The sequence below is a fragment of the Lycium ferocissimum genome, chromosome 9, assembly GCF_029784015.1.
Source record: "Lycium ferocissimum isolate CSIRO_LF1 chromosome 9, AGI_CSIRO_Lferr_CH_V1, whole genome shotgun sequence".
Classification (NCBI taxonomy): Eukaryota; Viridiplantae; Streptophyta; class Magnoliopsida; order Solanales; family Solanaceae; genus Lycium; species Lycium ferocissimum.
The window spans coordinates 58004741-58029100 of NC_081350.1; the positions used below are offsets into that span (position 1 = coordinate 58004741).

The 24360-nt window shown below is 35.1% G+C and overlaps 2 protein-coding genes across 5 annotated transcripts in view; one reads left to right on the forward strand and one right to left on the reverse strand.

The window, feature by feature from the left end:
• Positions 1-5685: 5685 nt before the first annotated feature.
• On the forward strand, positions 5686-7221 carry LOC132029406 (uncharacterized). Its single transcript, XM_059418684.1, has 2 exons — positions 5686-6151; positions 6696-7221. The coding sequence occupies exons 1-2, from the start codon at positions 5869-5871 to the stop codon at positions 6848-6850; spliced, it is 438 nt and encodes a 145-aa protein (XP_059274667.1). The 5' UTR covers positions 5686-5868; the 3' UTR covers positions 6851-7221.
• A 771-nt stretch (positions 7222-7992) lies between these two features.
• Positions 7993-24360, reverse strand: part of LOC132031375 (uncharacterized) — a 39581-nt gene continuing 23213 nt past the window's right edge. The window contains exons 11-23 of one of the 4 annotated variants that reach the window (XM_059421313.1): positions 24223-24303; positions 21329-21472; positions 21006-21088; positions 19393-19534; positions 19192-19275; positions 16700-16861; positions 16535-16622; positions 15444-15521; positions 11918-11984; positions 11746-11845; positions 8874-8990; positions 8729-8785; positions 7993-8461 (exon numbers count right to left, since the gene is read on the reverse strand). In XM_059421313.1, coding sequence (XP_059277296.1) covers positions 8285-8461; positions 8729-8785; positions 8874-8990; positions 11746-11845; positions 11918-11984; positions 15444-15521; positions 16535-16622; positions 16700-16861; positions 19192-19275; positions 19393-19534; positions 21006-21088; positions 21329-21472; positions 24223-24303 — 1380 coding nt within the window. In that variant the 3' untranslated portion in view covers positions 7993-8284. Of the gene's footprint in view, positions 8462-8728; positions 8786-8873; positions 8991-11745; positions 11846-11917; positions 11985-15443; positions 15522-16502; positions 16623-16699; positions 16862-19191; positions 19276-19392; positions 19535-21005; positions 21089-21328; positions 21473-24222; positions 24304-24360 lie in introns of those variants that run through there. The other 3 variants (XR_009408256.1, XR_009408257.1, XR_009408255.1) reach the window with 3 other exon arrangements.

The following is a 24360-nucleotide window of genomic DNA, read 5'->3' on the forward strand; positions in this document are numbered from 1 at the left end:
AACTTAATTCATGAAGTTATGCCAGAACAGGCATAACTGGCATAACTTCAATTTAAAAAAAAAAAGAACTCTGCCGGACCAGGCATATGTTGCCTCAGACAAACACAGTCTTCATGAAAACGAGATTATTAAACAAAAACAACACCAAAAATCTTAAACTAGTGTTCACAGGAAAAAATAAACAGATTCAACACATTGAAAACCAAAAAACATACAAAATAACTTCATTCATGAAATTAGCCTAACAAGGACAACACACAAAAACCTATAATCAGAAAAACATATAAACTTTCATAAAAATCAACATCATTAACAAAAAAACATCAAAAAACCAAAACACATACAAATTGACTTAAGTCATGAAATTATGCCAGAATAGGCATAGCATCGCTCAAAAAATAAAAATTCTCATTTTAAACGCATATGTTGCCTCACACAAACACATTCTTCATAAAAATCAGATTATTAAACAAAAACAACACCAATAACCTAAAACAGTTGTTCACAGGTAAAACTTCAATGATTTAACACAAAGAAAACCAAAACACATATCAAAATCAAACCAAAACACATATCAAAATCAACAAAAACATAGCAATAACATAATGCGACATTCAAAAAACCAAGATATAACATGGGAAACGAAACTAACGTTGAAAAAATCATATAGAAACTTTAACAAAACACGTTAAAAAATAGTTTTAAATAAAAAATGATCAATTAAATAAAAAATGACAAAGACAAAGAAATCAATTCAACAAACAACAATATAACATTAAAACAAATATTGAAATGAACAAAAGATCCAAATTCGTCCCTAAATTTTCGAACAGATAAGAGAGACACAAACAGAGGAGGAACGAAGAAGCAAAAAAAAAGGGAAAATAACGAAATAAAAAGGATTTTAATGGGATAAGGGTAATTTCGTCAAAAAATTTTCATTAAACAGGCGGCAGGGGCAAAAAATAAAGAAGGCATAAATGATGGGCAGAATATAAAGACCAGCCCAAAAGAAGGGTATTCCCCGCAAAAAAAAAAAAAAAAAAAAAAGAAGAAATTAAAGACCACCCCAAATGAAGGATAATCTACGCAAGAAAAAGATTTTTTTTTCCTTTTTAATCAATTTACTCTTTTGACGGGCGCGGTGCACGAATAGCGCATTCTAAAGTCACTGTTTAAAACTTAGCCATTATTTAATAACGATTGAAGTTCATTTTAAAAACAAACTAGCTATATTTGCACAAGATTTAAAGCTAGCTATACTTTAAAAAGTGGTGAGTCCATGCCATTTCCACCCTATTAATTGTTGGAATTTTTATAGCTCATAATTATCTCTAAGACTTATTTATTAATAATAGATACTTTTTTTTTAATTATATTTCGTAGCTTAATTATTTATCAAATTACCATCTATAACTTGTTTTGTAACTGCAGTGTATTTCTCTAAAAATAAGGTATCTCTCTCCCACTTACCCACAATCCTTTTTTTTTTTTTTTTCAAATATTTTTCTCTCACCTATTAAATCTATTTTCTCCCTCACCCCTCTTTCTCTCTTCGTTCCATCTCCTAGTCTTTTAAATTGATTTTCTCTCACCTACTAAATTTAATTTCTCCCTCACCCCTCTTTCTCTCTTTGTTCCATCACCTACCCTAGATCTCATTTTCTCTTACAAATCAGAAGAATCCTACAGTAGTAGCAGCAACCATAGTCGACGACGGAGTGAAGCTTTATTAAAAAGAGCCATAGTCGACGACGGAGTGAAGCTTTATTAAAAAGAGCCATAGTCGACGACGGAGTGAAGCCATGATCGACGACGGGGTGAAAAAAAATAGAGCTCTAACAACGGTGAAGGACGACAGAGTGAAGCTTTATTAATTAGTCCAATTGAAAGTCTTTATCTCCGGGTAACGTCCTTTTTGTAACAATCTGAGACGACTCGCTTCTTTCCCATGAGAACGCCATTGATGAGAGTTGTGGAGCTTTATTCCCACCAAGTGTTTGATAAAATGTTTTAGTCTATTTCAGTGCATATTTCAGTGTATTTCTGTATATTAACAAACATTATATTTAATTCTTAGTGTATTTCAAAGGTATTATTTCGCCGCATTTCAATGTATTTATCTTTTTTTTTTTGTGTAAATATAGTGTATGTTCCAAATATAGAACCTATTTTTACTACACTTTCTTTTCACTACTTTTGTATTCGCTGTATTTCAATGTATTTCTGCATTTTGTATTTCTAATTTATGAAACAGTTTCTGATATATTTCATTGCATTCCATTGTATATACGCATACTACAACTTTATATTTCTTAAACAATTAACCATATTTCATTATATTTTAGTGTATATTTTTCAGTGATAAAAGTTGAGAGAGATTCGTAAGCTTTTATGGAAGAACAAATGTTATGCGTGATTTATGGAAAGTTTTAAATTGAATCCCATAATATATTTTTTTTAAAAAACTGTTCCATAAATAGGGCCTGATTTTATCTTCAGTGATTTGTGTGAAATATGGTTGATTTAATTTGACTTACTATTTAAAAAGGAAAAGAATATTATGTTCCAAAAATATAGCCTATTTTTTCTCTCAGAATTTTTTTTTTAAAATATGTTCCAAAAATTGAGCCTAAATTTACTCTAACGTGTTTTGTATTTCATTGTATTTCGTTATATTTTACTGTATTTCAAAAATGCGAGATACAACTGAAATATAGCTAAAAGCAGCTGCGAATTGTAAATCTTTAACTTGTAGCTATAACTAGTTAGAAGCTATTAAAAGATAGCTATTTGTGTAAGTTTTACTTAATTGTTTTTGCACGGATTTCCCTCCGAACTTTAAGAACTATTTAAAGTTTAGTCAGTTTGGATAAATGTTAGACTGCTTGTACTATGTTTCTTCTTTTTTGGACCTTCGAGTCAACGCAGACCTAAAATTTGTCAAAAGCCTAACTTCAGACCGCAAGTTTGATATTGAAGTGTTATTAAATTTAGACCTTAGGCTTTAGTAGAGTCGAAACATCAGACTCGTATTTCAACGTCAGACCATAACCCAATGATTTGAAGTTGATTTTGAGGCAGTTAAACCTTATAGGGAAATTTGCAGGGTTTCCCTTTCGCTGGGGGTGGTCTTTAACTTTTGCCTCAAAATAGTGGTCTTTAACTTTTGCCCTTCAGGCAGAATTTGCACATGGATAGTATTTGCAAAATTCTGCCTTGGGATTTTTTTTTTTTTTACTGAGCTGGGATTCGAACCCACAACCTCGAGATATTAGGCGAAGAAGAAACTTAAAGACCACCAATTTAAAGGACAAAAATTAAAGACCACTCCAAATGAAGGGCAATTCGCGCAAAAAAAAAGGAACTTTTAAACACTTTGTAAATTTTTTTATTGTTCTTTAAATAGGGTTCTAAAGTCTATATGCTCACTTCTTCCATTTTATGCTAGTGCTAAAATGAGCTATAAGAGCCTCTAACAAATTGAATCTTGATTCCTTATTTTGGGCTAAAATAGTCAAATCATCTACATTAAACATAAGAATAAATAATCAATAGTATAGAAAGAGATATGTTTTTCATATTTAATTTCAAGAAGAAATTATGTAGTTGTTATAAGTTAGACATGTCCCACCATTCAATTTTTTATTTTTCTAATAGTGTTTGGACAAGTTGAATCATGACTCATACTTTTTACTTTATCTGTTTTGATTCACCAAATTCTTACCAGCGAGCATCCATTTGACGCCCGATCGAATTTGGGCTAAGTGCACAAATAGTCATTTTTTAGGACCACAATTTAAAATATCGTCGAAATTTATAAAATATCTAAAGTTTGGCTCTCCCTAATTAAACATCAGACCTGAAATAAAGTTTCAAACCTCGGATCTAAGGTTTCAAACTTCATACTCGAATGTCTAAAGTTTTAATTGATAGAGCCTAATTTCATACCTCAACTCTGAAGTTTGGATGCAATTCAAACTTCAGAGTTGAGGGTGAAAGTTAGGTTCTGGCAATCAAATGTTTTTACCTAAAGGTCTGAAGATGAAAAAAAAAAAAAATGAATAAGCACATTAAAACTTTAAATTGAGGGCAAAAATTAGACTTGGCGGTTCAAAAACTTCAGGAGGTCTAAAGAAGTACAAGCAAACCCAATAGGAAGGGTCTGAAGTGTGACGGGCAATTTGCAGGATTTTCCTTCGCTGGGGGTGGTCTTTAATTTTTGTCTCTCAAATTGGTGGTCTTTAACATTTGTCCTTCGCTAAAATATTCTTGGTTTAGGGTTCGAACGCCGCTCAGTCAAAATTTTTTTAAAACATCACAAGGTAGAGTTTGGATTCGCACGACAGAGTTTTGATACAGCTCAAAACATCTGCCTTGCGATTTTTTTTTTTTTTTACTGAGTTGGGGTTTGGACCCACAACCTCGGAGTATTAGGCGAAGGGCAAAACTTAAAGACCACCAATTTGAAGGGCAAAAATTAAAGACCACCCCAAATGAAAGGCACCGCGCAAAAAAAAAAAAAAAAAAAAAAAAAGAAGTTTGATCCATCTAGCTAAAATTTAAATTATATTATATTATTATAAAAACTAGCTATAGTTTAAATCATTTTTTTGCGCCGATTGTCCTTCAAAGGCACTGGTCTTTAATTTTTGCCCCTCAAATTGTTGTCCTTCGCTTAAAAAAGTGATCTAAAATACCTTGAGCTTCAGGGTTCGAACTCCCGCTCAGTCAAAAATTTATAATAAAATCGCAAGACAGAGGTTGGATTCGCAAGACAGAGTTCTACCTCTGCCTTATGCATAAAGGCAAACTCTACCTTAAGGGTAGAGTTATTATCTTAAGGCAAACTCGGCCGTATAAGCGAATCCAAACTCTACCTTGTGCTTTTTTAATTTTTTTTTTTACTGAGCGAGGGGCGGAACCCAGGGGTTTTTAGGTGAAAGGCAAAACTTAAAGACGAGCACTTTGAGGGGCAAAAATTAAAGACCACCCCGACTAAGGACAATCGTGCAAAGTGTCCAGTTTAAATCGCATGTCCGAAAGTGACTACTTGATGCTATTTCTACTTTTTTTTTGCGGGGATTGCCCTTCATTTGGGGTGGTCTTTAATTTTTGCCCTTCAAATTGGTGGCCTTTAAGTATTGTCCTTCGCCTAACACCCTGAGATTGTGGGTTCGAACCCCAGCCGCTAAAAAAATAAAAATTCACAAGACAAAATTTGCAAAATTCTACCTGAGGCGGAATTTTTGCAAATCTGCCCATGTAAATTTTGCCTTAAGGCAGAATTTGCATGGGCACAAGCAGAATTTTAGCCCATGCAAATTCTGCCTTATTCAGCCTATGCAAATTTTGCCTGAAGGGCAAATTTTAAAGATCACCATTTTGAGGGGTAAAAATTAAAGAGTACCTCCGGCGAAGGGCAATCCTGCAAATTGCCCCTATTTCTACACCAAATTTTGCACAGTGTGTTTGGATAAGGACCAAAAATATCCATTTCCCACTATTGGGTTTAAGGTTTGGAATCCAATGTTGAGATCCGGTATTTGGCAATTTGGGGCCATACAACCAAATCAAAATGCTTCCCTTTGACATGTTCACAGGTTGAATAAAAGAAGCCTCCATTTACGTGCCACCACACATATTCCTTAACCAAACTACAAGTAAATAAGTTGGAAACCACAAGCATTTTATTTTGTTCTTTGTTGCTTCTTAGTCCCCAAGCATTTTAGATGCATCTTGTTACTATCACACTTTGAAGAGCTTAAGTTAAGTATTTTCCTTTTACCTCACTAATAAATCATCACAACTAACAACATTAAAAAAAAAAAAAAAAAGTTGTATTTTTGTTAACATTTGACTACGACAATGATTCAACCATTATTCGCGCTTGTATTTCTTGAAGTGGCCGTGGTATTGACCCTCGTATTCCGGACACCTTTAAGAAAACCGGTTTTGATGGCATTGGATAGATCGAAACAAGGAAGGGGACCTGTGATAGTAAAGAGTGCTGGAGGAACTTTATTTGTTGTTTTAATCTCAATCTTGTTCAATGTGACTTTAATGCAAAACCGTGCAACGGATTCTGGCACGGTCAATCCAACTGATCAAGTTCTATTGGCTACTCACCTCCTAGAAGCATCACTCTTGGGTGAATCTTGTCTTACAACCTTTACATCTTTTATTTTATGATTTCGTTAGAGACGAGCCAGAATTTGAAACTTATGAATTCTGAATTCTAATCTTTTTAAATTACAGGGTCCTAAATTTATAATTTCTACATATTCAATGATTTTTTTAAAATAAAAACAACGTTTGAATTAAAGTTTTACCCAAATTTCCGATTTAATTGACACTCAATCCGTCCATTTTTGTCATATTATATTTGGAATTTTTTTTTTTTTTAAGAGGCTATATACATTAATAAGGAAAAATATCTAATCATGTTAGCACGTTTCTTTGGTCCAACATTTTCTAAGTGTCTTTTCGTCGTGAGAAAATATAGAGAACTTCTAGTGCTTTTAAAAAATTTATTTTTATATAATATTAGATTGAGATGAATTAAGATGGAGACTACATGTGGATTCACATATGTAATCCCGACTTGCTTAGAATTGAGGCGTATTTAAATTATTTGAACTATATTTTTTGTATATGGCATAAAATAATTTCTTTTTTCTGGTGTACAAATGCAGGATTTTCTTTGTTCCTTGCTTTGGTCATAGATAGACTTCACTACTACATAAAAGAGCTCCGTCTGCTAAGGAAGACAATGGAGGCAGAAAAGAAAACAAACCAGAAATCCCCGGTGGAAGATGTCACATCAAAAAGTCCCAGCAAAAGTACATAGAATTATGGAGGCTACATATTATATCTAAGTTTTACCACCTATATTCTCTGTTTGTTTGATGTTTAGGTTGCCTTAACACGTATATTGGACACATCCTAGTGCATCACGATGTGGATTTTTTTTTTTTTTTTTTTTTTTTTTTTTTTTGCCTTTAATTATTTTACAGCCCCGCTGTATTCCTAAGTGTCTGGTTGTAGTTTGTATGATTTATTTATTCAACGAGTATACTGTTATGTGACTGCTACTCTTTTTATCAAACTGTCAAGAAGTGGAAATGGAAACGAACCATAAATTTTCAAAAACGCTTAAATGAAGACGCTGTGTTTGTTTTGAGATTTTGAGAAAGTGGAGCTTGTGAGAAACTGAACTTTTGCAAACCCTATTTTTCGAGTCACTCTCGGAGACAGCATCTCTACCTTGAGGTAAGGTCTGCTACACTTTACCCTCTCCAAACCCCACATTGTGAAATTTCACTGGATATGTTATTGTTGATGATTTTCTAGCTCCATTTTTCAACATCTCAAAATCTAGGATATATATTCTCAATTTGAAAATCTTGAAAGAAGTCAACTCTTAACAAAAACAACTAAGTTGTTTGTACAAAGGAAAATACTTTCTTGGAAAATAAGTAATTTTCTTAAGTTTGATAGAAAATAAAAAATATTATCCAAAAAATATTTATATATAATCTAAGCAAACACTATGAGGAAATACAGTGAGTCAGTGATGTATGTGGCTGACGCATCCTAACAGACAAGTAGACTTGAACCATATTCCTACATGATCAATTCGATTAGGCACTTGGCATCTATTTTTGGGGGTGGTAAAGTTGGGGGCTACGGGCAGTGGAGGTGTGTTGAAGGATGTGGACGAGTGAAATGTCATTTATGAAACTTATTTTCCCTACTTGCATTAGAAAAGTCATTTTCGTCATATTTAAGGATTTTGTTTTTCTAGAAGAAAAAAAAAATCAAAAGTTTTGGTCAGCCAAACATAAGAAAATTGGAAAACATTTTCACATCTTAAAACGGAACTCGCAAACTCTGTTTATCTTACTACCTCCCTTCATTAGATGACATTCAACATACTACCAGTTGATATTCATCTCCAGTTGAGCAAGAGAAGTAAAATTTGAGGGCATCTGACAAAAAGTAAATTTCTTTTTCCAACACTTTATTCTAAATACAAATTGGTTTTCAACTGATTAAAACAGCTTGATAACACAGGCACAGATCATAAACCAATGTACTTTCTCTGAATGTGGTATAACCTATTTTAACTTTCCCAGGTAAACCATATAGCACATGATCCTCGAAGTGAATAAACCAAAGTAGACAATTCAAATGAAGAGACAACTAGAGACAAACAACCTACTCTCGAACACCAGAAAAGCTTCAATTATTATACAAAAGAAGACTACAGTGACAAAGTAAGCTACACATCACTTTCGCAGATCATGTTATTTTCCTGCTTTTTACGACTCTTCCCTTGCATAAGTCCACGGCTGTTGAGAAACTCAACAGTAGATTGAAGATATTTGTTGTCAGATCTCAAAGACAGCTTGGCAATTTCGACTAGCTTGGAGCAAATATCAGATGCTCCTTGACATACCTGTTTAACAAGCATGCTAGGCTTAAACAAGGGAACTTTAACTATTTACTTGTACCAAACCTTACAAACATTCCAACTTCTAAACATCCGTCCATAAGAGATGGGACAGATTTGAAAAAGCTTTTTTTTTTTTTTTTCTATATTTGGTACTGGTACCAATTTGAATGTCTTGGATTGGGTGCAGTTTTAGATACCAACCAGGACGTGAGGTCCTTCAGTCAAATATTTCAGGGGAAAAAAAAAAAAAAAAAAAGAACTGTGACTTACTTCAAAAGAAGATGCAATAGCATTGCAAGCATCAAGTGCAAGATTTCCTCGGACAGCCTTCAAAGACAGTATTCAGACTTAGCTTAATAACGGTCCCTTATTCTTTTATCTTTCATGGAAGAGCAAGGGATGAGCAAGATGTTACCTGGTTCGGTTCTTGTAAGACGGTATCAATTAAGCTCTGAAGAATAACAGCAGAAAATGAAAGAAGCTCTTGCAGATATTGTTGATCACAATAGAACAAAGAGTCATTGCCCATAACCTGAATGCGTGATAAATCAATATTGAGAGGGTAAATGCAGTAGGACACTTACGAAAGAAATAGAAAAATATGTAGATATCAAATCAAAGGAATGAAAAACTAGGAAGAGAATGATGGTGGTTCCTTTGTTAGGACAATCTTTCACATATCCATCATTTATTAACATAGAGTACCAGAAAGTGCAAGTTGTTATGCCCACAATTTTTTTATTTTTTTTTCTAATAACCGTGGTGTCCGGGCCAGCTTGCGTGTATGCCCACAAAAATAATTATAATTACAATCTAACCTTTCTCAAAAGAAAAAATATATTTATAACTGGCATTTTCGTTCTAGTAGATGAAATGCGCACATGTATAGTTTCTCATTCCACCAGTAAACAAAACAGCCACATGTAGAATGGCCTAATATGATTTGATGTAAACAACAATATACCCAGTGAAATCCCACTAATATGACTTAATGTCAATAATGTTTTTTTCCTTTATCAAGTTGTACTCGTGCACCATTCATGCCACACCCATTGTAAGGGCCGCTCAAGATGTGGTAGCCAAATTTTAGAACTGTCTCAATCAGAAAAAATAAGAGAAGCGGAGAGTGATGACTTGATGCATTCAAGACACTATTTTACAGGTGTCAAAACACGACACATATTATAATTCTCTAGTGTGATACAATATCTCCTAACAAGATGTTAGTAACATTTTAACACAAAATTCAACATTCTAACAGTACCTCCTAATAGAAAATCATTCTCCTTCCCTCCCTCCGCTTACCACCCTCTCCCATCCGCAGTTTTACCAAGGGATTGAATCTTACAGTTTATTCCTCAGACATCTTTACTTATATGCCCACACTCTTTGGTTTGTGTTGCTTGAACGAAAATTAATTTATTTATCTGATAGGTCAACGCTTTTGTTAACTTTTTTATAGTATTTGTTAATGAGACACAAAGTTGGTTCGTAATAACAAATTAGATAATACAAACATGTATTAAGACTTTCAAAGAACTACCAAATCATGCATACAAGACTGTTTTTCCTGTTTGTGCCAAAAATACAAAGCGGACAGCAGAGAACTCTAATCACTTAACAGTGAACTCTCAGCTCCTTCAAAAGTCCCTTTCTCTTTCTCTCCATACATTAATCAAGTATACCTTAGTCCAAAATTAATTGATTTATTTCTCTCCATATTATCCTAAAAAAAGGAAATGCGCCGTTCTTCCAAAACCAATTTCTGCTAGTTCCTAACCTGATAATTGACATTTGTACCACAGTTCTCAGACACAGCGCACTTAATAAAAGCATAAAATATCAAAGTTCAAAGTTCCAAAGAAACCTACAATGTAACAAGAGGTGGTTGGTGTCATTTCCGTGTTGTTTGCATTATAGACAACAGTTAATAATAATACATTTTTTGCCTTAGATTGTCTACTGCCAAAATAGCATCCTATACTGCATATGACATAGAAGACTCCACCATCCTTGAAGCTCTAGATCTTCATAATGATTTCCAAACGGGCATTGCTTCTACAAATTGAACATGATAGCATGACTTCACTGTGAAGTATTTACTAGATGACCCTTTAAAAATCTATCATCCTCTCTGAACCGTGTGGGACGTATAACCTCTGGAAGAATGTTTTCACCTCTTCAAATTCCCAGCCCTGTAGAGGTCTTACAGACCGCCACTTTTATGGACCTCCACTACCATGACCTAGGTTGTCACTCGTAACGGAAAAGTAAATTTGGGACGCCTCTTTCGATGTGGTGTCACCATACCATACATCAAGCCAGAACCGTATTCAGTTTACAGTTCCCACCTAGAATCCAATAAACTTTGAAAAGATCAAAGTCCCTTCATAATCCATTTCCGCACGCTTGTCCCCGTAGGTAGTTGTCACCTCCTTAACATTCATATCAGTCATGTCCATACTACACCCAAATCATCTTCTTCCATAGCATTCTTCTCACACGCAACTCTTCTTAACCATTTTCCCATATTAAAAGTACCTAATATATGAAGACCGGCTTATCCAGCTGACCTGAGTGAATCATTTATGACTTAGAACAAAGTTTTCGTGTTGTTGATTCCTAGGTGTAGCGCTTCTTCCACTATGCTGCCTATTAGCGCTAGTAGAGTAGGATTAACCCGTAATACAAAACCTCAATTATTATTTTTTGAGGTAAAGTGAATCATTTGATTCAACCCTATCTCGTTTCTTAATGAGCCGACCTTTGCAGGCATATAATATCTTCCTACTTCGCTACAGCTGATGCATTGCACAGCAGTGACACCCATCCCTTAGATAAGAATTCATCTCTAATCATCACAAATGTAAATGTTAGATGTGGTTGCTATATAATGTTCAATGTGTCCGCCTCCATTAAAAATAATATTCCCAAGAAGGAGAATAACCATACAGTCTGCTAAGCTGGATAACAGGATATCAACGTGCATGAGCCTATAGAACTAGATATAAAAGATGCCGATGCAATGAATCTTCAAGGAAATGTTCCCTGTCCTATATATTTTTAAATAGGACATATATAACACTCCAAATATTTACAAGACTAATCTGCTAGGGCCTAATTATAGCAGCAGGAAGTTCACCTACATAAATCATCTTTAATTGCCTTAGCACAAATTATATTACAAGCTTAACCACAGACGTTAGTTTCCTTGAATGAAATATAATACATCTGAAAATTGATGTAATGTATAACCAAAGTTTATACTTATGAAACAACAGGAATACCTCATCATGTATTGCATGGTACAGGAGATTATTCTGTGATAATGCAGCAACTGTTAAGATGAGTGCACATAACACCTTTGCCTTCATACTTGGCAGCATCCTATAACACAACAATAGAACATTAATAGAGAATGGAAAGAAAATGATAAAAGAAGATATAGGGTTGTCTCACCATGACAAGGAGCTGAGGAGAGAAAAAAATTTTCTGGGGATGCTAGTGACTCCTAGTTCAATGTTACCTAGAATGAGAATCCAGGAAGTAAGGCAATGTCGTAAAGCTCATTGGCAGTATAACATGATATTCAATCTAGACGTCTAAACATATTATCACACTTGTATCATTAGCTTTTTGCTTATATTAGTTAGGAAGATGTTACCAGTTGGGTCGACGATTTACTTTTCCATAAACTTCAGGCAGAAAATCAGTTCATGCTTTATCAAAAAAGAAAATTCAGTTTATGCAGTTCATTGACAAAGTTCTAGGGCCTTAAGCATTATTGAATTACTCCCTAAAAAAAGGGCAGCCCGGTGCACTAAGCTCCCGCTATGCGCGGGGTCCGGGGAAGGGCCGGACCACAAGGGTCTATTGTACGCAGCCTTACCTTGCATTTCTGCACGAGGCTGTTTCCACAGCTCGAACCCGTGACCTCCTGGTCACATGGCAGCAACTTTACCAGTTACGCCAAGGCTCCCCTTCATTATTGAATTACTCCCTCCGTCCCAAAAAGATTGTCCTCTTTTGACTTGGCACAAAGTTTAAGAAATCAAGGAAGACTTTTGAAATGTATGGTCCAAAACAAGCCTTAGATATTTGTGTGGCTGTAAATCATTTCATAAAGTTAAAATTATTTCTAAATATAGAAAGGGGACAATCTTTTTGGGACAGACTAAAAAGCAAAGGAGGATAATCTTTGTGGGAGAGAGGGAGTATCTGTTTCCAATGCAAAATATACACCCAAATTGTGGCAAATTGGATTCCAATTGTGGCCAATCTTATGCAAGTGCTTATAAAGATGAGCAAAAAAGGAACACGGTTCGTCTCAAAGAGTTCAACAACTCCACGGTTGGCAACATAATTTCTACAAAATATATAACTCTTAACTGATTGAAAACTATATTCATCACATTAAAAGCTCTATATTTCCATTTCTGCACAGTTACCGAGAGACATTTTCATGATCCAACTCCGCAACTTTTTGCTTCTCCATCACTTAGTTTTAGTCACCATCCGATCTAGTAATACTCTCTCCTCGCACAATCTTGGAAGCTAGACCCTCACTGTTAAGAATATTTTAAATAACATTGTTAATCAATTAGGATTAGATTGATTATTTCCTGTTCTGGCACTTGTACATTCACTATTTGAACCCAATAGCTTGAAGGAATAATTAAGCTGGGTTTTCACTCAATTCTTCCTTTCTTGTCTTGTTACTCTCACATGATATCTGAGCATTGGTGAGAAAATTATGTTGTGCATTTACCAACACGTCCAGGAAAGGAAGATAGTCACCGTGCAATTTTTTCCAGTGAGCTTCAGATCTGGTGCAACCAGATCAGGCATTGTTTTTTCACAACGAAAGTAGGCCTTAGACATTCTTGAGGACACAGGAATGACGGGATGTAGACCCACCGACACTCCTATGGATCTGAATGCTAAAGTCCTGCCAGGACATGGGGAGCCATTCAGTGATCCTGGAAGATATAGGCAGCTGTTTGGTAAGTTGAATTATCTTTTTTTTCTTTTCTTTTTTTTTTTTTTTTTGCTTTTTTTGATAACCGTGATGTCCGGTCAAGCTTGCGCGCACCTCGACTAGTTCCACGGGATACCTGCCACCCCCACCAGCAACAGGTACCAAGTAACTCTATCCACCAAGGCTAGAACATATGGGAAGAGATCTCTCTGGTTGGTAAGTTGAATTATCTCTCAGTTATGAGATAATTGTGGCATTTCTTTTCTTTGAGTGTTGCAAGTTACTCCCTCCGTCCCAATTTATATGGCACTTTTCGCTTTTCGAGAGTCAATTTGACTAAATTTTGAAGCTCAATTGGTTTAGATTAACTCAATATTTCAACATTAAAATTTATATATTTGAAAACTACATGAAAAGTACTATAAGTTGCAACATTTCTCGTATCAATTTGGTGAAAAAACACATCTTAAAATGTTGGTCAAAGTTCATTCAGTTTGAATCTCGGGTAGCCAAAAGTGCCACATAAATTTGGACAGAGGGAGTAGTTTATAGGTTCTCCATGTGATAGTCATTAGATGCGGTTGTACGCATTATGCGATGTATAAAGTCAACTCTAGGCAAAGGACTACTCTTCGAGGATTAAGGCGATGAGCAGGTCGTTGGATATGCAGACGTGCGACAGGATGACCTTGTGATAGACGTTTTTACATCTGGATATTGTATTTTAGTAGGAGGTACTTTGGTGTCCTGGAAGAGTAGGAAACAGAATGTGGTTGCTCGATCTAGTGCAGAAGCAGGATATTGAGCAATGGCTATAGCAATTTGTGATCTAGTCTGGATCAAATAGTTGCTCAGAGAAATAAAATTTGGAGAAATCAGTCAGATGAAACTTATTTGTGATAATCAAGCGACCCTTGATATTAATCAAATCCGACATTTCATGAGAGGACTAAGCACATTGAGATTGTTACTTTATCAGAAAAAAAGATACCCTCAGCAGATATTGTCACAAAATTTGTGAAGTCAAAGGATCATCTTGCAGATATTTTCACAAACTTCCTCAGTGGTCCTCGTATTAATTACGTCTATAACAAGCTCAACACCTATGACTTATATGCATCAGCTTATGGGGGTGTTAAATATTAATGTGTATAGTATCCTACATGGAAAAGGATTGTAATATATTGTCTATAAATAGGGCTCAATGTAATAATACAGTCTTGTATCTTAATAGGAGTAATATTTTTCCCGTACCTTAACTTCTTACATAAGTATTGTAAGTCAATTAGATAGAGAAAATCACCAAGATTTCGCGAAAGAAATGAGATTATCGAGGATACACACATTTATCGACTCTCCGTCTGATAGTCATGGGAATGCAATTGTTCGTATTCTTCTATATAAAATCAACCTCAGGCAAAGGACTACTTTTTGAGGATCGAAGTCATGCTCAGATCATTGGACACAGACACAGATTGGGCAAATCACATTATTATAGACAATTTACATTTGGATATTGTGTTCTATAGGAGGTAATTTTGTATTTTGGAAGAGCAAGAAATAGAATGTAGTTGCTCAAGCTAGTGCAAAAACAGAATATCAAGCAATGGTTGTGGCAACTTGGGAACTGTCTGGATCAAACAGTTGATTAGAAATTGGAGATATCAATCAAATGAATCAAGCTTCTCTTCATATTGTATCAGCTCCAATGCTAAATGAGAGACTAAACACTTCCTCCTATAGAATTTTCCCACTTTATTAGAGCATTTTAGCCCATGGTTATTGGGATATCCGAAAATGTCAGACTGGATTTTGATTTTTGTTCTTGCCCACTACACTACATCTGTATGCAGTTTGTTCAAATTAACTTTTCACATTACAGGTTCACCAGGTGGCCATTCCCAAGCAGTTGACAGTACAGCTTCCAACATGCTGTCGTAAGTTCCAAGATGACAAAATACCAAGGACAAGCAAAATAGAAGAAATGAAGAGGAACATATCAAAAACCTGGAATCATAACAATAAGACTGCAAAATTTGCATAATGTTGATTGAAACCCATCAATGTCCTTGGGCATCCTTGAGCCTGCAGATGATGTTATTGCAATTCAATAATTTACCAAGGAAAACCACGATAAAACTGGGGTCGAATATCTTAAATCTGGTAGCTTCTTGATACAGCAACACGCATAAATACCTCTCAAATTCAGACAAAGAAGGTTCACAGGAGATGCAAAAGACACATTAATTTGAATATTTGATCAGGTCTTTAGTCAAAGATATGCAGGGTCAAACATTAAAAGATCTTGGAGAACTCAGGTAAATGGAAACAGCAATATGTTTCCACACAATTATTGCACCTTGTTACTGCTCTGGCACTGAAACAACTGAGAACTTTGCCTTCCCTTTTCCTCTTTATAATCTTGTCATCATCATATTCACCAACAATATCTCCAAAAGTTCAAAAGGCAAACCCATGTCCCATATCCTATCAGCTCAAAAGCTCAAATACAAAAGCTAGACTCACGGAGCATCTCCAAAACCTCTAAGCTGCCCACGCCATTTGGTGCAAGTAATTTTTTTTTTTTAAGTAATGTAAAAATGTGAATAGAGGCAACAAGCACTTGACTCATCCTCCCAGAAGGGGAAATCATGTCATTTTTGACTGATTTTTAGCAAAATGCGATTTTGGACAATGCCCATAAGCTTGACTTCCTTCTTGTTCTCAATAATTAACTGAGATGCTTAATTATCCATTGCCCATGTTATGATTGTAAGCTTTCTACTAATGTTAAAGCAAGTGAGAATGAAACTGTCTTACCTTTTATATTAAATACTTAGTCACCTATTATGTGTATCGTGACGGATATTCCAGGCAATGGTGATATAAACTTAACTCGAAATCAAGAGAGGAACTTTACTCCAAAATCGGTTTCGAAAAGCTATTGTAAGTGATACATTTTCAGGATAGGGAGAGGAATAGAGAAGGCAGTGAAAGAAATCATCCAGCTCGGTTTAATCTTGCGCATTGCAAATCTACAACTTTGAGTCGACTACTAATATATACCGAGCCATCTGGAGAAGAATTCATAGACAAACCTTCCAGTAAGTCAACATTATGCAAGCACCTCAATGCTGAATCTATAAGTCCATCCGAGTGAGAAACTAAACCAGCCATTAATGCAACCTGAGAGACAAAAATAAAAGATTCATCTGAATTAACACCACTTCAAAATATAAGAATAAAGAAAGAACTAACATTACCTCTGCAGTTTCCAAGTAGAGATTTAACTGTTTCATATGAGATGGGATAGATGGTATTGTAACCTCACTGCATGCTATACAAGATTTTACAAAAATAACATCACTAATGTCATTCCGTGTAGCTTTAACCACCAGTAAATTGCTGGAATGAACAATTGTCTCCTGAAAGAAGCAGAAGATACCAGAACTGTCACTCATCAACAAGAACTACTTGGAGCAATAATCAGTTTCAAAAGATCTATGCCGAGCTCAAACCTTTCTGCTATGTCTAACTTATACACCATGCTAACTTAAAAGGCAATCAAGTGGGAGTTTGTTAGCAACGTTGAAAGGAAACAATAAGAAACACTACACCTCATAACAATGGAATTCCTTTAGACCTGTTATAGTCCAATATTCAATGATTTTGGTTTTGGAACACTATAAGTTCTCTATATCTTTTACTCCCTTACAAAATTATAAGACTCCATAAGTCATTGTACTTAAATCAGCATACCAATATGACTAAGCCCTAATCTGAACTACTCCCTTTGTTCCATTTATGTGACACTCTTTCGTTTTTAGTATGTTCCAAAAAGAATTACTCTTTTCTGTAATTGTTAACTTCTTAACTTTAGACTTCCTGTTTTTTTGATAAAGGTAACAAACTTTAGACTTCCTGTTTTACCTTAATGAAATGCTCTTACAACCACATAAATGCCATGGCATGTTTAAAACCTCAAGTGTAAAAATCTTTCTTTCTTAAACTTTGTGCCAAGTCAAACACGCCATATAAACTAATGGAAGAAGTAGTTGATATCACCTATATGGATATTTTTCTTCTACTGTGTTCTATTTTTTGCTAAATCTACATGGATTCCGAGAAATTGCAGGTCTTTTGAGACAACTTCCTATCATGTGATTTTAGGGCTCTTTTGACACAGAATGTTGCAAGTAATGTTAGAAAGCAAAGGACCTTTTTAACTTGTTCTATAAATAAAGAACCTTCAACAACTAATTCATTTTTGTGGGCAAAAGGAGTAATTTTGCATGGATCAACTCATTAAACTTACGCTAATTACAAGTCATGCAGTGCAATATAGAGGATCAATTTTCTCCTTTTCTGGGTTAACATAAAGTATTTATTAACATTAAACAAAGTTGGTGTTGTCTAGTGAAAAATCTACACCTTACAAGTACATATTAAGCTTCCCAAAGTCTTAACCAATATCTACACAAGTTGCAAGTTCTTGTTTACACCAAAAATATAGTTTAAATAAAAGAGAACTCTTAATATGCAACAATGAGTTTTCGATCCCTTCAAAAGTTATTTGTTAACTTTACCCTCTACCCTTTCCGTGGAAGATTAAGAAACAAATTCATTAACTTGCAAAAGTCTGTGTTGCTTAACCCAAAATAAACACTCTTTTGGCAAAGTATTAATTCAATGTGAATGACCTACATTATCTTGCTAGAAACTTATTCTGCATATCCTCCATGTCTGTAAATGTCACAAGAGTTCACCACACTATCAAACTTAAGCTAATAACAGGAAATATTTGTTTGCTAATTAAAGAATTTATTGTGTTCACTGCGGGATGATTATAGAGAAGCTTTTCTTTCCTTACCTTTTCATCAAAAAGTAAATAAATAAACAGAGGGCCTTTTCTTTGCATATCCCATGGTTCAATTGTTCCCAACTATAATCTAAGACTCGAAAGGACCCTAATAGAGTATCATCTATTTAAGACTCCAGCTTTCCGGACTTATTTGTTTCCTGGGCATTGCACTTCCCCTAATAGTAGTACTGCTTTAGCAGCGGTATTAATAAGTTTAGGCCTTTCAACCAATCGATACGACCCCGGAGAGCCGCTTTTGCTAAAACTCGAGCAGTTTCTTGAAAGTTTTCTTTAGCAATATATCACTACTTCAATTCCCTAACACCAATCTATATTCTCCTTGACATCCATATCATGAGAGTTAGTTGAAACAGCTGATTGTAGGTAAAACTTGGACAGGTCAAGATAAATATTTCCCAACATTCTTTCATGTTTCTATAAAAGAAGACTTCATAGTTATGTGAGGAAATAGTCCACCACACCAGAGTACTTCCAACATACAGGGAAAAACAGGTTAGGGAGAAGACATGTGTCATAAGATCACTATTACATGCACCACGTCCAGCAATAGGCAGACCAATATACACACACAACGAGGAGAGGAAGTACAGCTATGGTCTTTCAGTTAAACTGGAAAGAATAATTCTCTTCAAAAAGACAGAAATAACATCATACCACCAACTGACAGGGATAAAAAGAACTGGGGAACAAGAAGTAAGAGTCGAGGATATTGTAAAACTCTACAAAGCGACATCACATTCATATTACAGAAACATAAAAAGAAATCACATAACCAAAAACTGTCCCCCATGCATGATTCATGGAAGCAGAAAATAAGATAAGATTTTTCAGTAATCCATTGAGGACATCTTTTATATTTTGGAGAACATTAACCTTGACTTCACTCATGCTTCCAAAAGCTCCACGGCACTGAACCAAAAAAGCTAAGTGACGTTCAACTTCAGAACCATAATCAACCTGAATATTATGATAAAGAAATGTATTAGCACATGTAAAGCACTAATGTGTTGTACTTAGCATCTCTTAACCTACCATCAAGAAAAAGGATATTATTTGCAAACAATATTTCATTACCATGTGTATAAAACGAGAAATTAAATGTGCTGAACGGTTGTTCTCCTTGTCTTTAATAGTTGAGAGATCTATGCTATCATGCAAGGACCTTGAAACTTCGAAAAGGAATTGAATGGTTGTAGGATCTCGAACACAAGAATTCCTAATAGAGAAAACAAGAAAAGTTGATAAATGACAATTATATTTCCATTAGAGGAACTGACAGTTTGTTTTCACATTTCAAAAAAGATATCTTCCAAATAAAGAAGAAAATTTAATTGTGCCCACGAAACCATCAGTTACCTTTGCAGCAAATTCAACAATAGTTAAGTTCTATAGAATGATTTTAAGGCCAATAATGTTCTATGAGAGTGAATGTTGGGCCTCTAAAGCGCAACATGTCCACAAGATCAGTGTTGCAGATATGCGAATGTTAAGATGGATGTGCGGCCATACAAGATTAGATAAGATCAGAAATGATCATATCCATCAGAAGGTGCAAGTAGCGTACATAGAGCATAAAATGAAAGAATATCGCTTGGGATGATTTAGCCACGTGTTATGTAGGCCTCTACATGCATCGGCTCTTAGATGTGAAAACATGATGATTGAATGTGTTAAAAGAGGAAGAGATAGATCTAAAATCACATGGAAAAAAGTTAACTCAAAAGATTTAGACTACCCCGGAATTCAGGGAGATCAAGCAAAGGATAGAAAACAATGGAAGTGGATAATTTGTATAAGTGAAGCCAATTAAAAGACTCTGAGTATTATAGGACATAACCACTAGAGTATATTCGAGAATAACCCCTAGTGTCAGATAATCCTTAAGTATGTGTATTGAAATTTTATGGACCAAAATTAGAGCATTTATGACAATGAATATTCATACAGCTGACCCAACTAACTTGGGTTTGAGGCGTAGTTTTTGTTGTTGTTGTACTTCAATTTCTCGTCAATAATTAAGAAGGACGCATTTTATTTACACGTGGGATGGTAATGAACTTCCCCATCTGAGGGGTCATAATTTTGTGTAGCCATCATACACATTCTAAAGAGCCAGTATACTGTTTATGTAATTTGCACACAAATACATAAAGGTGAAAAACAACAAAGAGAGAGCTCCAGCTTCGTATGCCAGTATAACAACAAAGAGAGAGCTCCAGCTTCGTATGCCAGTATAATTGCTTAGTGTACTTCTATTAAAATGGCTAAAGGAATACTGTTTGGGCAATCGAAGTGGTCATTCCCTTCGTTCTTTTGTATATATTAAACTTAGATAAAGAGGAAAAATATCCATTTTCTTACAGAGACCATGCATATCCGTAAGATGAGACTATACAAAACCACCCTGTCAGGCAGATTGACCAACAAGAAAATTTTGTGGTCTATGATATTTAAGAGTATACCTTTTTTACATGGATCAGGGAGCGCGACAAGTGGTTATCATCTTAAAATTTCACTAATGGTAGGTGATTCAGCCAGGTCTTACAGAGTGACTTTAAACAATAGGAGTGTTTCTTTCCGTCTTAAATGGTGCAACGGATATACCTATGCAGGAAGAAATGCTGAGATTATTGCTCGATGAAATAAAAAGTGTAATTCAAACACACATTAGGTCAAAACAATTATACCTCGTGGCTATACTAAGGATCTGCATATTGATGATGGTCTTAGAGCTCCCCTGCGTCACGCTTAATATTTGATTGAAATGGTTCTGCAAAAGATGATGGTAGTCCTGCTCAACATAAAGTGATTCATATCTCCCTTTACCACGATATAACAGAACTGATTGCAGGGCCCAATTTACAAGTAAACATGTCTATTGATGATTGTTTATCATATTTTTATCTGACTAAAGCATAAGGTAGAAAATGACTAGTAGGAGGATAGGACAGCTAAGAAACAACTGTAAAAGGAAAATGAATTTAAGCAACCACAAAGACAAGTAGCCTACCAATTGCAATATGTCCTCTAGGTTGTCAAAATGATTAAGAAGCTTCAGAAGAATCGATTGCAAACTTGATAGTCCATTTTCACCAATCTCGTCATTTGATGTGCGCTCGAGTATTCCATCTAATATGCTGTCCAGATAACTATTCTGCGCAAGAGGACAGAATTAGGAAAAGTAGCTACACAAACAAAGGAGCAGCACATTTTGGGGACTTCATAACCAAGGAGAAGACAACTATTCAAATACCCTCATCATATAGAAATATCAAATCAGATGCAATCAAGATAAATTTCATAGTTGGTAATTGGTGCGCTTGGCAAGTTGACTGGCTTTATCTCTGAACAGTGGTCACCAAATATTAAATTACCTAATGAATCCCATGTCATATCACTAGCATGGGACATCCCAACTATTCTATGAGCTACTCATTCCTAACATGAGCTCTAAGATCAGCAAACACTAGCATCTACCTTACCTGTAATAGAGAATCAATAACACTTTACTTACTGGAGCATCATTTTTGCAAACCAGATGCTTCAAAAGCAGTGAAGAAAACTTAAAAAGACCAAAAGATAACATAATGATTGGGTCCTTAGTTACAAGCGGAAAAGAGGCTCATAAAGTTAAGACAATGACATATGGTATATGAGGCATATTAGAGATGAGTGCACATCAACATATTGCAAGATGAAAATAATAAGAAAAACACACATATAAACCGAGGATGCATTAGGTATGAAGGAAAATGTTTCCACGGAAAGTGTTTTTTGTTGAAACTTTTTTACCTTGGGAAATCAATTTTGATTTGCCAGTGTTTGGTTGGATATAAAAGTAGGTAACATATGGTAATCGTACACCGAGTGTAATATTTTCTACTTTCTAGTATTAAAAGCTGACAACTATTAAAGAGTCCCACATCTGATGAAAAGGGGATGGGTCGTCTCCTTATATGGACTTGGGCAATCCTCCCCTCATGAGCTAGCTTTTGGGGTTAAGTTACTCATCCCATATCCGATGTGGGACTCTTAATACTCCTCCGCACGCCCAAACCTCGTTAACCGGAGCGTGGTCGAATATGGGATGAGTAATTGATCTCCTTATGTGGACTTGGACAATCATCACCCTATGAGCTAGCTTTGGGGTTGAGTTAGGCCCAAGATCCATTCTTTACAACAACAATATTTACATATGAGATATTTACACTCTATAACACTTGGCCCAAGTTTATAAACAAAATGAGCCCATACCTTCAGGTCTTAGCCTCTTTAGCCCATTTTGTATATAATTTCAAATACTTAGGGAAAAGGCAATAATTCCTGAACTTATGATTATGATATCCATTTTTTGAAGCTTAGAAACTGATTGAGAATGACATTCATGTTTATCATCACAGATTTAAACATTATTGGGTTAATTGAAGTGAAAAAATTAAGAACTCCATCGGTGGAGTTTATGAAAGGCTTGAAAACTCATAAATGGGTTTTGTGATTTGTTGAAATTTTTGACAAATTTATGATTGGGGTTTGTTGGATGTCATTTTGAAGTTGTGGTTAAAATTTGAAGCTATTCGATGAAGATTTGACCTATTTCGGATGGAGTTTCGTGGTTGAGTTAGGAGACGAAACACATTTTTTGTATAACTTTTTATGAATTATTGTATAATTTTGTATCACAATATAATAGTGTGTGGACACCTCTTATACACTTTTATACAAGGTTGATACATTGTTTACAGTGAGTGTATAATATTGTATAATGTTGTATACCGGGTGTATAAGCACAGTTGTGAAAACCAAAGTTGGCTACGCAAGTGTAAACTAAAAATAGGCTGCGTGGGTGCAATATGTTGTGCTGGGATGTATAATTTTGAAAAATTACCTTTAAATATTGATTGAACCAAGGGATGAGTAAGATTTACGATATTAGTATAGGAAACGGACTTCCAAAAGGAAGTTACTTTCCCCTTTTGGTGTAACTTGTTTTCCTTGAAGGTATCAAATTTCACATTTTACCGTAATTAAACATAAGAAATAGGTAAACTATGAAACATCATCCAAGGAAAAGAAAACAGAAGGTTGTGTCAGAATTGGCTGGTGTAAAGATAATCATTAATGCTGAGTTGGGAAAGCATCCACGGAGATAGTAGATCAATTAGCGCTGAAGCCCTTTTAAGTAAGGGCCTCATGAGAGCCCTATCGAAGCAAAAAACATTTTTTGCATAAATCATTTCCAAAATAGCAGACACATCCAACTAAGAGAACAACGAAGAACATAATAAAAACGTAAAAATTAACTGACCTAAAGAAACTCACCCTCATAGTGTTACCATTATGAGCACTGATTGCTAAAGTTGCAAGGAAAAAAAGGCTGGAGTCTAAGACAAAATGGAAGAAGAAGAAGAGATGGGTGTCAGCAAAATGTGGAGGGTTGGATGTCACGTGCTGCTCTCACATAAATCAAAAAGCTAGAACAAACTTCACCACTGATTGGATTAGTGAAGATTTGAAGACAAGGTGCAATCCGTAAAAGTTGAGTTAGGACTTGAAAAAGAAAAAATCTCAATCCCGCATTGTCTAATATGTTTCTTGGAATTTTCAACAACCTAAAAATGAATTACTTAAACCAAACTGAGTTATACAGAACAGATGGAATTATGCACAAACTAAAGAATGTACAGCATAAATAACAGAAACTAGTAACAATCATTGAAGATGCAAAAGGACCATCACATGTTTAATTTGAATCAACATATGCTCCGATGACAAAATAGATACTACAGGAAGCACGGCCAATAGCAGATGACATCATGCTTTGTAGCATAGCTGCACAAGAGTAAAAGATCTATGGAACAACTTTTAGATAGACGTAAACCAATCAACAAAATTCTCTCGACTTACCATGTGCTTTTGGAGAGCAATATCTATATGAGCATCTACAACATTGAGGTAAACATCAAGGCTATCAAACCGAGAAACAACCTGAAATTGTAAATTAATAAATACATGGTGAAAACCCATATTAATGGAGAACCAGGG

What these genes read in the sequence shown, in the direction of transcription:
- LOC132029406 (XM_059418684.1), top strand. Translation starts at nt 5,869, where the DNA reads ATGATTCAACCATTATTCGCGCTTGTATTTCTTGAAGTGGCCGTGGTA. An exon ending in CCTAGAAGCATCACTCTTGG is followed by an intron (nt 6,152 to 6,695) that starts GTGAATCTTGTC and finishes GTACAAATGCAG; the next exon opens with GATTTTCTTTGTTCCTTGCT.